This window comes from Papaver somniferum, chromosome 3, assembly GCF_003573695.1.
Source record: "Papaver somniferum cultivar HN1 chromosome 3, ASM357369v1, whole genome shotgun sequence".
NCBI lineage: Eukaryota > Viridiplantae > Streptophyta > Magnoliopsida > Ranunculales > Papaveraceae > Papaver > Papaver somniferum.
This window is the reverse complement of record NC_039360.1, coordinates 68,330,001-68,344,588: the sequence shown is the minus strand read 5'-3', so window position 1 is coordinate 68,344,588 and position 14,588 is coordinate 68,330,001. Positions and strand designations below refer to the sequence as shown.

The window sequence follows — 14,588 nt, the reverse complement described above, 5'->3', positions numbered from 1 at the left end:
CTTCAAAACAACTTATATATCTAAAAACTCTAAGATTTTTGGAAAGGTAAAAGATGTTGATCCTTATTGTACCATGTGTGGAACTGAAACAGAAACTACTGAACACCTCTTGCTACATTGTCTTTATGATAAAGAAATATGGAACTCGGCCCCAAACCCTATCACCCTTAACATAAATAGTTCAAGTACTTTCTTGGAGCTCTGTAAGGATTGGATCAAGAACCTAAGAAAATAAATTTCCCTAGAATTGATGCTTACTAAGATGTGGTTTATTTGGAAGGAAAGATGTAACAGAGTTTTTGAAAACAAATCTACAACAGTCAAGAATCTAGCTATGGAAATACAAGGACATGTAGCTTTTTGGGCACAGAGAAGTAACCTTCAGAATAAAGCCAAAAAACTAAAGAAGAAAACTCTGAAACCTTTGTGGCAGGCACCATCAAAAGACACTCTTAAGATTAATGTAGATGCGGCATGGATTTCTGACAGTTTACCTTCCAGTTATGCTTTAATTCTAAGGGATGATACAGGAATTTCAGGAGGAGGGAAAGCGAGACAATCAGCAACAGCAGACCCACAAGAATCGGAGGCTTTAGGAGTAATGCAGGCAGCTATTTGGGCGTATGAAAAAGGTTTGGAAAAGTTCAACATAGAAGGAGATTGCAAAAGTATTTTCAAGTACTTACAAGGAAAGGCAGCTGACATATCCTGGTGCTCAAGGGATTATCTTGATGAAGCAAACAGACTAGCACATCTATGCAACAATTTTTTGGGTTTTTACTTTGTTCCAAGATTAGGAAATGGAGTGGCAGATACTTTAGCAAAATTTGTAAGACCTTTAAACACTACTGTCACCTGGGAAACCACACCCCCAACTTGTATTATTAAACAAATATTAGTAGATAAATCTAATATCATAGAATCCTCATGTGGATTGATATTAGATGGCTCTACTCCTTTTGTTCCTTGTATCCCTTTGGGACCTTAGTCGTTTTTTTAAAGAATTGACTTATCTAAAAAAAAAAAAAATCTCAGGAGAGACAATGTTCTGTGATTGTCTAGAAACTGATCACCATATTTGCAGAAATATTGTTTTACAAAACATTACTGTTAGAGCACTGCTCGGTCGAACTCGCATGTTGTTGCTATCTCAAGCATGTTTGTCAATGTTAGTGATCAAAACTATAAGTCTTGATTTTTATCCCATTTATGGATGTCTCGGACTAGGAAATAGTTTGTGTAGTTGAGCTTAGACTTCACGACGCTTATCACTTGAAGACGAAAAACTACTAAGGAGAGCTTGTGGAACTTCATTGACAAAAGGTATGTGGAGACTTAAACTCATCTGTCACTTGGAAAGTCTATTTCTACTCTATCTAATTTCCGAGTAACATCTTACATGGTTTGTATATCTCGCTTACATACTTCTCGGAATATGTGTTGATAAGCTTTCGCTTCGACCAAGTTCATCTTATATCATGAGAAAATTGCCGAGTAACATCTTACATGATTTGTGTGATACAATCATATGGTATAAAACTTGGAATGTTTCGATAATGATTATTTCAATATCTTGAAAATTGCTTTGATGTTAATAATGTGTGAAAACGGCTATTGTTGTAGTTGCAGGAAATCCTACACTACACCCCTCATAAGGTTTCATGAACATTCAACTCATTTTTGATTAACAATCTTAATTTTATTGATGAATCTTTGAACAATCTTACAAGAAAAGATAAAGGAATCAAGAATAACCACTGCTCTAGATTTTCTCTCTCCTATTTACTTGCTTCCCCCTCAGAAAAGATCTCTCCTCTTCTTTTACAACTGAACGGCTATTTATAGGGAATTACATAGTGGATGACAGCTAATCTGTCCTTTATTTTCGGATATGGCTTGCGACATTCTCGCAACCTTACAAATGTTAATCTCGCAAACTCTCTAATTTTCGCAGGACCATCACATTTTTCTCATGATTTAGCTGACGTCGTTTATTATGTCATTTCTGAAATTGTTCTGCGACACTGTTGTATTGTGTTGTTGATAATTTCGCTGAGGCATTACTGCTGCGAGATTCTGATCCTACATCTTTCCTCTTCTCATATCTTCTCTGCGAAGTAGAGAACGATGTGAGAAATGCCGCAGATGTCCATCTCTTTATATTCTGCATTTATCACACGTATCCTTTCTTCCATCTATTTCTTGACACGTCTTCTGTAACCGCTGCTTTTCAACCGCTCACGTCTTTTCGTATTAATGGTGTTTATTTCTTCGAGTAAAAAATATCTTCTCTATATATTCTTTTTACTCTTCTTTCCATTTTCTTTTTACTTTCTCTTCTCTTTTTATTCTCTCATCTCTGCAACTCTATTGTTCTTCCATAAATTATGCCATTGCAACTTTTTCTTCTTTCTTCTTCTTTTAATCTTTTTAATTTGTTCTTCATCTCCATACTGTTCCCTATGTAGATCTTCATTGTTCGTAACTTTCTTCCTTTTTAATTTTTATGAATTAATCATCCTGCTGGTGTTTTCCATGGATTCATCGAGGTTAGTTTTCTTTTTTCTTTCTTATGGGTTTTGCTGAAATTGATCTTGCTTACTGCTTTATTTGATGATGCTGCTTATGTGATTCCCATACTGTTGTTATTTCAGCAAAAATGCCTCTAACGCCAAATTTACAGTTCAGAACCCTAATATTCCCAAATCGCAGCATAAGATTGTTGTAAACAAAAGAAAGTCTGCGAATCAGAAGGTAGTAAGAAACATTATTCTTTTCTAATAACAATATTGTTGCCTCTGTTTCTTATCTAGATTGTAATTCGCAAGGTGATAAGGATACCAACAGACCTCTCAAGAAATCTCGCCACCTTAAAACCGTTGAAACCTCTGTTCCATTCCACTTATCTCTTCTAAATCTCCTGCGACATCTTCGCAAGTTAAACCATTATCTCCAATTCACGAAAAGGCTGCCTCATATTTCATTTCTTCAACTGACCTTTCAATGATTGAAACCCCCCTTATTAATCCTTCTGTGAATGAAACTTCTTCTCCTCCTATTGATAATGTTTCTCAACCTTCTATCATTGCCAGTTCTCTACCTGAGCCTCTTCCTTTTTCGAAAGAAACCGTGGAAGGAATAGATATTGCTTTCAAAGTTTTGTCTGAGGTCCTGGATGATGGCAAGAAGTCTCCCATTGATCCTGTCAAGTCTGGTATTTGCGAAATTCTGAGTAAGTATTTTGGCTCTGATAGAGCTGCTTCGCAAACAGCTTTGGAAAAAGAGTGTAATGCTCTTCGTCTCGAAAATCAAAAGCTCCAGAATGTTTCGCTGGATCGCGACAATCTTCGCAAAGAATGATGAACTGAGAGGTATGATTTCCTTATCTTGTCTTCAATTTGCCTTTCTAATGATTTTATCCTTTCCATATTTAATTATCCTTGAAATCCCTCTTTCGCATGTTAAGCCTTAAACCAGAAACGAATAATGGAGAGATATCAATTTGAATCTGCTGTTGAAGAAGCCGTGTTGATAAAGAGATTTTGATGGATCAATATAACCAATTAGATAACCTCTATTCATACTCTGTTGATCATATAAATAATCTTACCAATGAAAATACCCAATTAGTTCGGAGGCAAGATTTATTAAGTAATGAAATATCTCGCCTCTCTTATTCTTTAACTAAAGCTAATCTAGGGATGGAATCTTTATCAGATGAGAATAAAACTCTATCTCAAGAGAAGCGAATTTGTTTAAATAAGATGGCGATATCTTCGCAACAACTTAGCATCCTTCAGAAAGTATGTGATGACCAAGAACAATCTCTTCGCTCTTTGAGAAATGAACTTAAAGAAGTAACAGAGTCATCTATCGCTGAAAGAGATACACTCATTCAAGGTAGAATAGCTTTAAGTGTAAAGGCGAATCAACTTAAAGAACAATATTCCAAATTAGAAGAATCTTATTCTTCTCTTGCGAAGAAAAATGCCTTTCTTATTTCTAAAGAGAAAAATCTTCAGTCTCGACTTAAAGGTTTAGTTGGAGATAAATTTGATGATGCGATGGACCGTTGGGAGAATAGTTGTCTGACCTTGATTCAACACCTTATTTCGCAAAAGGAAGGTAGTCATAATAGTTTGACTGCCTTAACTATCTTTTCTTTGTCATATCTTTTTGAGTTCTTCATCTTACTGAAATTTTGTATTCTACTTTTCGCAGAGTCTGAGAAAAATCTTCATTCCTCCATTTCTGTTTTGGAGGCTAAATATGCCAAAATTCGCAAAGAAAATGCACTACTCGTCTCTGTCCTTACTGGTTCTCGCGACCGAGCAGAAAGAAGACTTGATTATCTTGCTTACTTTAAGGATATTCAAGATAGGAATCATCAGAGAGCACTTCTTCGTCAAGTTCATCTCCGGCTGAAGTCCTTGTAAATGATATTTTATTGTCCAAATCTCTTCCTCCTACATCAATCGAACCTTTGGAAGTAGATGATGATGAAATTCCTCGTCCTGCTGACAGTGATTATGATTATGAAAGTGGTGGAGAGATAGTCTTTTGGAAGATGGAGAAGAGATCCCTTCTAAGGAAGCAACTGCTGGTGCTAATCAAGATGAAAACGAAAAAAAATCTCTTCTAAAAAGTAATTGCTGGCGATAATCAAGGTGGCGGCGAAAAAGAAGTCCCTCTCAAAGGAATTATTGTTGGTGAAGATCAGAATCGAAATGAAGAAGAGGTTGGCGATAATGAGAACATTGGCGAAGAGCGTCCATTATCTCCTTCTACTGGAATTAATACTGAAGCATGAGCTTCTTATCTAGTTCTATCTTCTTGAATTGTTTCATCTTTATTATTTCTTGCGAATAATATTCTTCAACCAACTTTGGAATTAATTTTCTCTTTTAGTATTTTGCTGGCGAGAAAGATAATGCCTCTTGTTTACTGATTCCCATACTTGCCTCTCATTATCTTTCTTGCGAGAAATGATCTGTTATGAATACTTATAAATATTTTGTTTTGTCATGTGGTCTTATTTTCCTTCCTAATTAAAGGTCTTATTATGCCACCTCTTGTCATTGCGACAAAATCGCAGGACGTCCTTGCACTTTCATGCAAAAACCCATTGATCTTGCCTTAACTTTTTCTTTTGTATTATTGCCTCTTCAGGAATGTTGCGACAATATGATAGGCCTAAATATTCTTGCGAAAATAAAGCCCCATTACATTGCCGTCTTGCGACGAAATCGCAGGACGTCTTCGCACTTTCATGCGAAAACCCATTGATCTCGTCTTATCTTTTCTCTAGTATTATTGCCTCTTCAGGATTGTTGCACAAATATGACAAGCCTTAATACCCTTGCGAGTAAAAAGCCTCATGACATTTGCGTCTTAAGACACTTATCAGCTCCCTAATGGAGGGTGCCGCCCTTATCTCCCCCTGGTTGCCCCTTCAAGGAGGCGTACTTCTACCATACAAGGTTAGCTCCTCCCATCCAGTCTTAACAACAACCAGTTGTTTTCGCAGCCTCTTATCCCTTTTACCTATAGGGTTTATGGTTACGAGACTGCACCCTAAGTGGGGTTTTCTTCGGGCCGAGTGCAGTATAAGCCAAGACTTGTCAAGAATGGCAAGGTACGCTCCAGACGCCCCTGGCACTCTTGACTCAACCGTGTACCTCGCGCCTTGATCAGATTCTGCACTCCTTGGGAGAGTCCTTATTACCTTAGTCGCCCAACCTAAGTCATATGCTTAAGCTGAGAATCCAAGGTGCCTCTCCCGGATGGGCTTTATTGACCCCAAATCTCCATGACTCAGGTTCCGGTGGCGGTGTAGCCTTTCCCTGAGCCATGCAACAGGTACCCCCTTATATGACGTACTTTAGGTCTTACATTTGCCTCTTGCGAAATTTTATTCGCGAACTAGGGTGTACGCCATAAAGGTTCGCCCCTTTCTTTTATGTCATTGTTCTATGATTATCTCTGCGAAAGTTTCGCACATCATGATCTTGTTTTGATATGAATAATCTCGCAACTATTCTTTCAGAATCCATAACTTCTCAAAGCTTCTTACGGATAATATCTTTTTAAGTACAATCTGTTCCATGGTCTGTCAAGTCTATGACCAACATCTCTACCTTCTGGATCCATTAATTTATAAGCTCTGTTCCAACTATCTCCTTAATGATGTAAGGTCCATCCCATTTTTTCGCTAACTTTCCACCATTTTCTCGCTTATATTGGTGTCTCTCGCAGAACTAAATCTCCTGGTTGGAATTCGCGTACTTTGACACGTTTATTATATTCTCGGGCTAATCTTCGCTGATAATTCTCCATATGTTGTAAATCTCTTCTCTTTTTTCTTCTAATTCATCAAGTTTGCTTAAGATCAAACCCGCACTAAGATTTTTCTCCCAGCTTCTCTCTTTGTTGTCGGAATAACAACTTCTGTTGGTAACACCGCTTCAACTCCGTATGTTAAACAAAAAGGTGACATTCCAGTAGCTTCTCTTCTAGTTGTATTATAAGCCCATACTGCATTATGTACTTGTTCGCACCATGCTCTATGATGTCCTTCTAATTTCTTCTTTAATATATCTGCAATTGTTTTGTTTGTTGCCTCTGCCTGCCCATTAGCTTGTGGATACAAAGGAGTAGACTTTCCACATTTTATCTTAAATGCATTAAGTAACATTTCTATGTTCTGTCCTTCAAACTGTTTCCCATTATCAGATACCAACTGCGCAGGAATTCCGAATCTGCAAATGATATTTTCGAATATGAATGTAAAGATATCTTTGTCGCGAATATGTTGTACTGCCTTCACTTCTGTCCATTTTGTGAAATAATCTGTTGCGACTATTAAGTATCTTCTTTGTCCAGATCCTGGTAAAAATGGCCCCACAATATCTAAGCCCCACTTTCCAAAAGGCCACACACTGGTTGAAGATGACAATGGTGCTCCAGGTGCATGTATTTTCTTTCCATGCCGCTGACAATCTTCGCAACGTCTTGATATTTGTTTTGCATCTTCGTGCATGTATGGCCAGTAATAGCCTTGCATTTTTGCTCTATGTGCCAAAGATCTTCCCCCGCTATGATTGCCAGCATCCCCACTATGTAACATTTTTAGCACTTTTCTCCTTCTTCTCGTGTCAAACATCTGAGTGATGGTCCATTAAAGGATTTTCGGTATAGCAGCCCATCTCTTAATTCATAATTTGTTGCGCGGCTTTTTAACTTGTGTGCTTCCAATCTATTTCTTGGTGTTTCTCCTTTCGCCAAATATGCATGAAGTTCTGTTCTCCAATCTGCGATATTGTTCGTTTGTTCTCTTTTCCACCGTCTATTATCATCACGTTCACTTCTTCTTCTTCTTATTGATTGATGGTGACAGAAGTGTCTGTATTTTTATGCATCTCGCAGTTGGATCTGTCATCATGCTTGAGATGAAAGCAAAAGCGTCTGCGAGTCTGTTATCCTTCCTTGAAATGTGCCTCCATTTTATTTTGGGATTTTCGCTGACAATTCTTCAACGAGCTTCTTGTATTTCTTCAAGGATGGTTCATTTGTAGTGTACTCTCCCTTTATTTGGCGAATAACTAGCTGCGAATCACTAGTGATCCTGGCATTTTCTAGTTTCATTTCTATTGCGAACTTTAAGGCATGTATCACAGCTTCATATTCCGTTTCGTTATTAGTGGATGCGAATTCCAATCTGAATGAAAAAGCCATCTTCTCCTTCTGGCGAAATTAAAACAATTCCAACTCCATTGCCTTCTCCATTTGATGATCCATCTACCAATATCTCCCATCTATTTGGTTCTGTTAATAAGTCTTTTGGATCTCCGTGTTCTTCTTCTATATCCATCATTTCTTCTACCGCTTCATCTTCTTCTAAAGGAAATTCTGCCAAGAAATCTGCAACAACTTGTGATTTTGGTGAAGACAAAATTTCATATTTAATATCAAAGTGGCCTACTTGTGCATTCCATCTCTCCACTCTTCCTGATCTTTTTGAATTCTTCATCACTGATTCAATTGGTACTTTTGTTAATACCTTTATTTTGTGCGCTTGAAAATATATGCGGAGCTTAAATGATGCATAAACTAATGCTAAGATTAGCTTCTCAATCTTTGAGTAATTCTTCTCGGCAGTATTAAAAGTTTTGCTAATGTAATATGGGTTTCTCCACTCCTGCGTCTATTCGCAATAACACACTTAATGCATGCGACGTCGTCGCAAGATAGATAATAATCTTCTCCTGATTCTGCTTTTTGTAAAATAGATGTATTCATAAGATGTTCTTTGATCCCTTGAAAAGCTTTTTCGCATTCATCAGTCCATTTGAATTTCGCACCCTTCTTGAGTATATCGAAAAAATTTGCATTTGTCTGATGATCGCGAAATGAATCTCCCTAGCGAAGCTAAAAGTCCATTCAACTTCTGTACATCTTTTATTGTTGCTGGTGTTGGCATGTCACGAACTGCTTGCACTTTTTCTGGATCAACCTGTATTCCTTCCTTTGATACAATGTAGCCTAAAATTTTCCCGATGCAACTCCAATGTACACTTCTCAGGATTCAGTTTAATGTATACTGCCGCATTTGTTCAAAAATCTCCCTCAGGTCTGTACATGGTCTTTGGCTTCTTTACTTTTACTAACATGTCGTCCACGTATACTTCTAATGTTTTGTGTATCCATTTCGCGAACACCTTCTCTACCATTCTTTGGTATGTGCTCCCGCATTTCGCAAACCAAATGGCATTTTCGTGTAACAATATAAACCTCTAGGGGCGAAAAAGCAGTATGCTCTTGATCTTCTTCAGCGAGAGGGATTGGTTATATCCTTTGTACCCATCTAAAGACGATACCCTATCATTTCCCGCTGCTGATTCCACCATTTGAGGAATATCTGGTAACGGAAAGCTATCTTTAGGGCAAGCTTTGTTTAAATCAATGAAATCTATGCAAATCCTTATTCCTTTGTTTTTCTTTGGAACAACGACCATGTTCGCTATCCACTCTGGGTATTTAGCTTCTCTTATAATTCCTGCATCAAGCATTTTCTGTAGTTCTTCTTCTATTTGGGAATGGTAGGTTGTTGCGATTTTTCTTATTTTTTGTTTAAATGGTCTCACATTCTTGTTAATCTCCAGCTTGTGACATGCAATTGATGGATCTATTCCCGGTATCTCGTCCATGCTCCCTGCAAAAATGTCTTTATATTCTCGCAAAAGGTTAACAGTTCTTTCTTCTTCTTCTACATCCATCTTGGTTCCAATTCTCAATATTAGAGGTTCTTCTATAGTCCCAACGTTTACTTCTTTTGTTGGTTCTGCGGCAGTGTAACTGGACTTGGGTTCTCCCATTGGTGTTGGTTCTTTTATTGTTTTCACATGTCCTTCTCCTTCTTCCGAAATTTCGTTGGGTATTCCCCTGCCTTCTTTTGCCCTTATCGTGTACACTCTAAATTCTTTTTCTTTCTTTGCCTCCTTTGCCAACTTTCTGCGAAATTGTTTCTTTTTTGCTCGTCCTTCATAATGCTTTACTTCAATTTGATGACATAATTTCGCATTGTCAACATCTCCTCTGATTTCACCTATTCCATTTGGTGTGGGGAATTTAATACATTGATGCAACGTTGATACTACAGCTTTTATCGCATGTATCCATGGTCTTCCTAGCAACATATTATATGGTGATTCCATATCCACCACGCATAGTGTCACGTGTGTTTCGATCTCTCCTAGTGGAATTCGTACCACTATTTCTCCTTTAGGTTTTGTTGTGGATTTTCCAAATCCATGAACAAGATATGTTGAACTGGACATTTCTTCATCTTTAAATCCCATTCCCCTGAACGCATGATAAAATATTATATCCACTGAACTTCCTGTATCGAATAAAGTTCTGTTCAACATCCATTCTTCTGTGGATTTTGTTGTTGTCCCCTTCTCTTTTCGCGTAATAGGCACTGTAATAACTAATGGAGATGTGTGTTCAAATTTTCTTTTGGTATTTCTGCCGCCATGAATGTGATTTTTTGCTTTTCCCAATCTTTCAAGGGTGATGTCTTTTCTACCGCCATAACCTTCCTTCCTTCAAAATCTCGTTTAAGTATTCTTCCTTTGATGTTTCCATGGAATTCATTAACCATTGTTTTTGTTATCATATTACACTCCAATCTTTTGTCATCTTCATTGACTCTAATCATTTTTCTTTTAACTGGTTCATTGATTTGTTTAATCACTTTCTTGATTTGAACAATCTTAACTTTCAATCTTCAGCCTCCCTGTTTCTAGCGCCATTATGTAGTTGTAGGAAATCCAACACTACACCCCTCATAAGGTTTCATGAACATTCAACTCATTTTAGATTAACAATCTTAATTTTATTGATGAATCTTTGAACAATCTTACAAGAAAAGATAAAGAAATCAAGAATAACCACTGCTCTAGATTTTCTCTCTCCTATTTACTTGCTTCCCCCTCAGAAAATATCTCTCCCCTTCTTTTACAACTGAACGGCTATTTATAGGGAATTACATAGTGGATGACAGCTAATCTGTCTTTTATTTTCGGATATGGCTTGCGACATTCTCGCAACCTTACAAATGTTAATCTCGCAAACTCTCTAATTTTCGCAGGACCATCACATTTTTCTCATGATTTAGCTGACGTCGTTTATTATGTCATTTCTGAAATTGTTCTGCGACACTGTTGTGTTGTGTTGTTGATAATTTCGCTGAGGCATTACTGTTGCGAGATTCTGATCCTATAATTGTCATTATAGAAGAATGTTTCAATGATTGAAATAAAGAGTTTAGAATCTTGTAACCATCATTGGATATAAGCATAGTGTGTTCGCAAATTAGTGTATAAGTCCAAAACCGGGAGCCTAAAGTATGAATACTTGTGTGTATACAAAATGGTTGTAAGAGACTGGGTAAGTACGCGTACCCGTACGCATACTGGCGGAAGTTCACGTCCGTGAATTTCTGCTGAGTTTGAAAACTAAAACCAAACTCATCCGGTTACCTAAAGTACGCGTACCCGTACGCATACTGGCGGAAAGTTCACGTCCATGAATTTCTGCTGAGTTTGAAAACTAAAACAAACTCAAATCCGGTTACTTAAGTACGCATACCCGTATGCATACTTAAGTGGTTGCTTTCTAAAATCGGTTGTACATGAACCTAAAACATTTATCAATAAGGAATGCAATCTTTGCAAACAGTGGCTATAACGTTCATGTATCGATTCAAGTGAATCAAACCGATTTTGCTTCAATTATGTTCTTGTATAAATCCATGAGAATATATCAATTGAACAAATCTTTAACCAGTTTCATTTGAGTCATTTGAACTAGTTATGGTTAAGATGAATAAGGTTGATATGAGAGTAATCATATGGCTAACCTCGGTTAACTATTTGTGAACCCACATGGTGTACACGTTTAGGTACGGTTACATAAACCTAAATGAGGGTACATTTCATTTGTGTGTAACAAGCTAAATTCGATCTAACAGTTGAAAGATATTAGCTTGGTTGAATCAGGTTTTTCATCTAACGATGATTATTGAATGCTTTGTTACCAAGGTAACTTGGATTGCAAACCCTGATTTGAAAACTATATAAAGGAGAACTCTAGCAACTGGGAAACCTAATCCCCACAACTCTTGTGTGCTACTAGTTGCATAACTAGAGTCGATTCTCCTCTAACCTTAGGTTTCTTCTCGAGACCCTGTAGGTTAATGACTTGAAGACTTCATTGGGATTGTGAAGCCAGACCCAACTATTCTCTTTGTAGTTGCATGATATTATCTTGTTGTTTCCATCGTGATTGAGTGCAATTGTAAAATTGGATTGATATTTATATCTCCGATAGGCAAGATAGAAAAGTAATCACAAACACCTTTATTGTGAGGTGATTGATAATACTTGTTAGAGCATTACTCGGTTGAACTCGCATGCGTTGCTATCTCAAGCATGTTTGTCAATGTTAGTGATCAAAACTATAAGTCTTGATTTCTAGCCTACATAGCTAAAGGTCTCGGACTATGATAGAAAGTGTAGTTGAGATCAAGAACTCCATGGCAATCACCATACAAGACGAAGGAACTGGTGGATCTTCATCGACTAAAAGGTATGTGGAGACTTGAGCTTATCCGTCACTCAAAAGTCTATTTACTTTATCTCCTACTATTGAGACAAAAGTCGTTTTGATATATAGACTTTCATTATACACATTTGCTATTTTCGAGCTGATTTTATCTCGCCTATCTATTTCTTGAAATGTGTGTTGGTAAGCTTTCGCTTTAGCCGAATTCATCTTTACCAAGTGACGAAAGTCATGTTATGTTTCAATCACTTTGAAAATTGCTCTGACGAAAAATGGTTTGTGATTAACGGATATATAACGTTCTCTGAGAATGTTTCAATGATTGAAATGAGAGTTTAGATTACATAACCATTGGTGGATATAAGCATTGTTGTGGAAACACATATATGCATAAGTCCTATTCCTTTAACCAAAGTTTGCTAACTTTGTTGATCAAGTGAAGTTGGAAGTGGCGTGATCCAAGTCCGTGAACTCATTCCGCGAACTCAGCCTGCGAACTTGCGGAACTTCTCGGCCCGAGATTTTTTGCTGGAGTTTTTATACTTCTTCGATGAAAGTCCGCGAACCCGGTCCTCAAACTTGAGCAGGTTATATCTAAAGTAGGTTGTTCTTGAACTAATGTTTAAATAAACTAAGGAATGATTTTGCAAACCGTGGCTATAAAGAATGAACAGATTCGAGTGAATCAAATGTCTTGTGTAGTTACATAAGATTTCCTTGCAATTGAACAACTCTCTAACTAGTTCATTTGAGTCATTTGAACTAGTTATGGTGAAGAAGAATAAGGTTGATATGAGAGTTATCATATGGCTAACCTTTTGGTTGACTTGTTGAACCAACAAATGTTAATGTTTGGGTACAGTTCATAAACCCAAAATTGGACATTTCATTTGGGTGTGACAAGCTAAGTTTTCGATCTAACGCTTGAGAAATATTAGCTTGAATCTAATCAGGTTTTCATCTAACGGTGAATATTGAATGCTTTGTTACTAAGCTAACATTGATTGCAAACCCTTATTTGAAAGTGTATATAAGGGAGAACTCTAGCAACTGGGAAACCTTATCCCCACACCTTACGTGTGATACTAGTTGCATATCTAGAGTCGATTCTCCTTTAACCTTTGGTTTCTTCTTCTAAAACCAGGTTAACGACTTAAAGACTTCATTGTGATTGTGAAGCCAGACCGATACTACTTTTCTTGTAGTTGTGTGATCTAATCTTGCATCTTCTATCATTACGAGTACGATTGTAATAATTGGCTCGATATTTATATCTCCGATAGGCAAGATAGAAAAGTAATCACAAATACTTCGTCTCATCGTTTGTGATTCCACAATATCTTTTTTCGCTGCGTCGATTAGGATTATTGTGAGGTGATTGATAATACTAGGTTGTTCTTCGGGAATATAAGTCTGGTTTATCCATTGGTTCCTGTTCACCTTGATTTATCAAAAGACGGAACAAAACTCGTGGTTATATTCGTGGGAGACGGATTTATCTATTGTCGTAGACTTTTCTGTGTGATACATATTTGTTTATTAAAGTCTTCGAATTTGGGTCGCAGCAACTCTTAGTTGTGGGTGAGATCAGCTAAGGGAACCAAGTACATAGCATCCTGCTGGGATCAGAGACGTAGGAGCATAACTGTACCTTGGATCAGTGTGAGATTGATTGGGGTTCAACTACAGTCCAGACCGAAGTTAGTTTGGAGTAGGCTAGTGTCTGTAGCGGCTTAATACAGTGTGTGTTCAATCTGGACTAGGTCCTGGCGTTTTTCTGCATTTGCGGTTTCCTCGTTAACAAAATTCTGGTATCTGTGTTATTTCTTTTCCGCATTATATTTTGTTATATAATTGAAATATCACAGGTTGTGCGTTGTTCAATCAATTAGAATATCCGACCTTTTGGTTGTTGATTTAAATTGATTGACACTTGGATATTGGTCTTTGGTACCATCCAAGTTATCTCTCTAGTATTTGATAAAGACTCGCAGATTTCTATTTGCTTGAGTATATATCAAATCGAGAGATTGAGATATAAACTCTTTGATATACTTTTTATCTAGAGTGAGTCTGAATGTCTAGGTGATTCTCTAGAAAGTATATTGGAGTTTGTCCATACAGATTGCTAAGCGAAATATTGGGTGTGGTTGTTGTACCCCCACTTTTTCAATTGGTATCAGAGCAGGCAAACACGTTCAAGACCTTTCAAGTCTGTGTTTGTAGCGATCTGACTCTATGGACAGTAGTGTTATCTCAATAAATGCACCACCAGATCCAGGGATTTCAGAATTCTTTTCTATGACTGATTTAATAAAATTTGTAGAAGAAATTCTATCTAAACCTCCACCAGGTTTAAAATCCCTTGAAGTGTTTTCAGGGCTTGAAAAGAAGCTTGAGAGCTTATCTCTTGATGTTGAGTTATACCTCCAGAAAGAGCAAGAATCTCTTGAAAGGTTAAA

At 37.2% G+C, this 14,588-nt stretch overlaps 1 protein-coding gene across 1 annotated transcript; it reads left to right on the top strand.

Annotated features, from left to right (window-relative positions):
• Positions 1–262: 262 nt before the first annotated feature.
• Positions 263–988, top strand: LOC113359545. Its single transcript, XM_026603159.1, has one exon. The coding sequence runs from the start codon at positions 263–265 to the stop codon at positions 986–988; it is 726 nt and encodes a 241-aa protein (XP_026458944.1).
• The last annotated feature ends 13,600 nt before the right edge of the window (positions 989–14,588 follow it).

Coding starts and splice junctions, on each gene's coding strand:
- LOC113359545 (XM_026603159.1), top strand. CDS start 263: ATGTGGTTTATTTGGAAGGAAAGATGTAACAGAGTTTTTGAAAACAAA.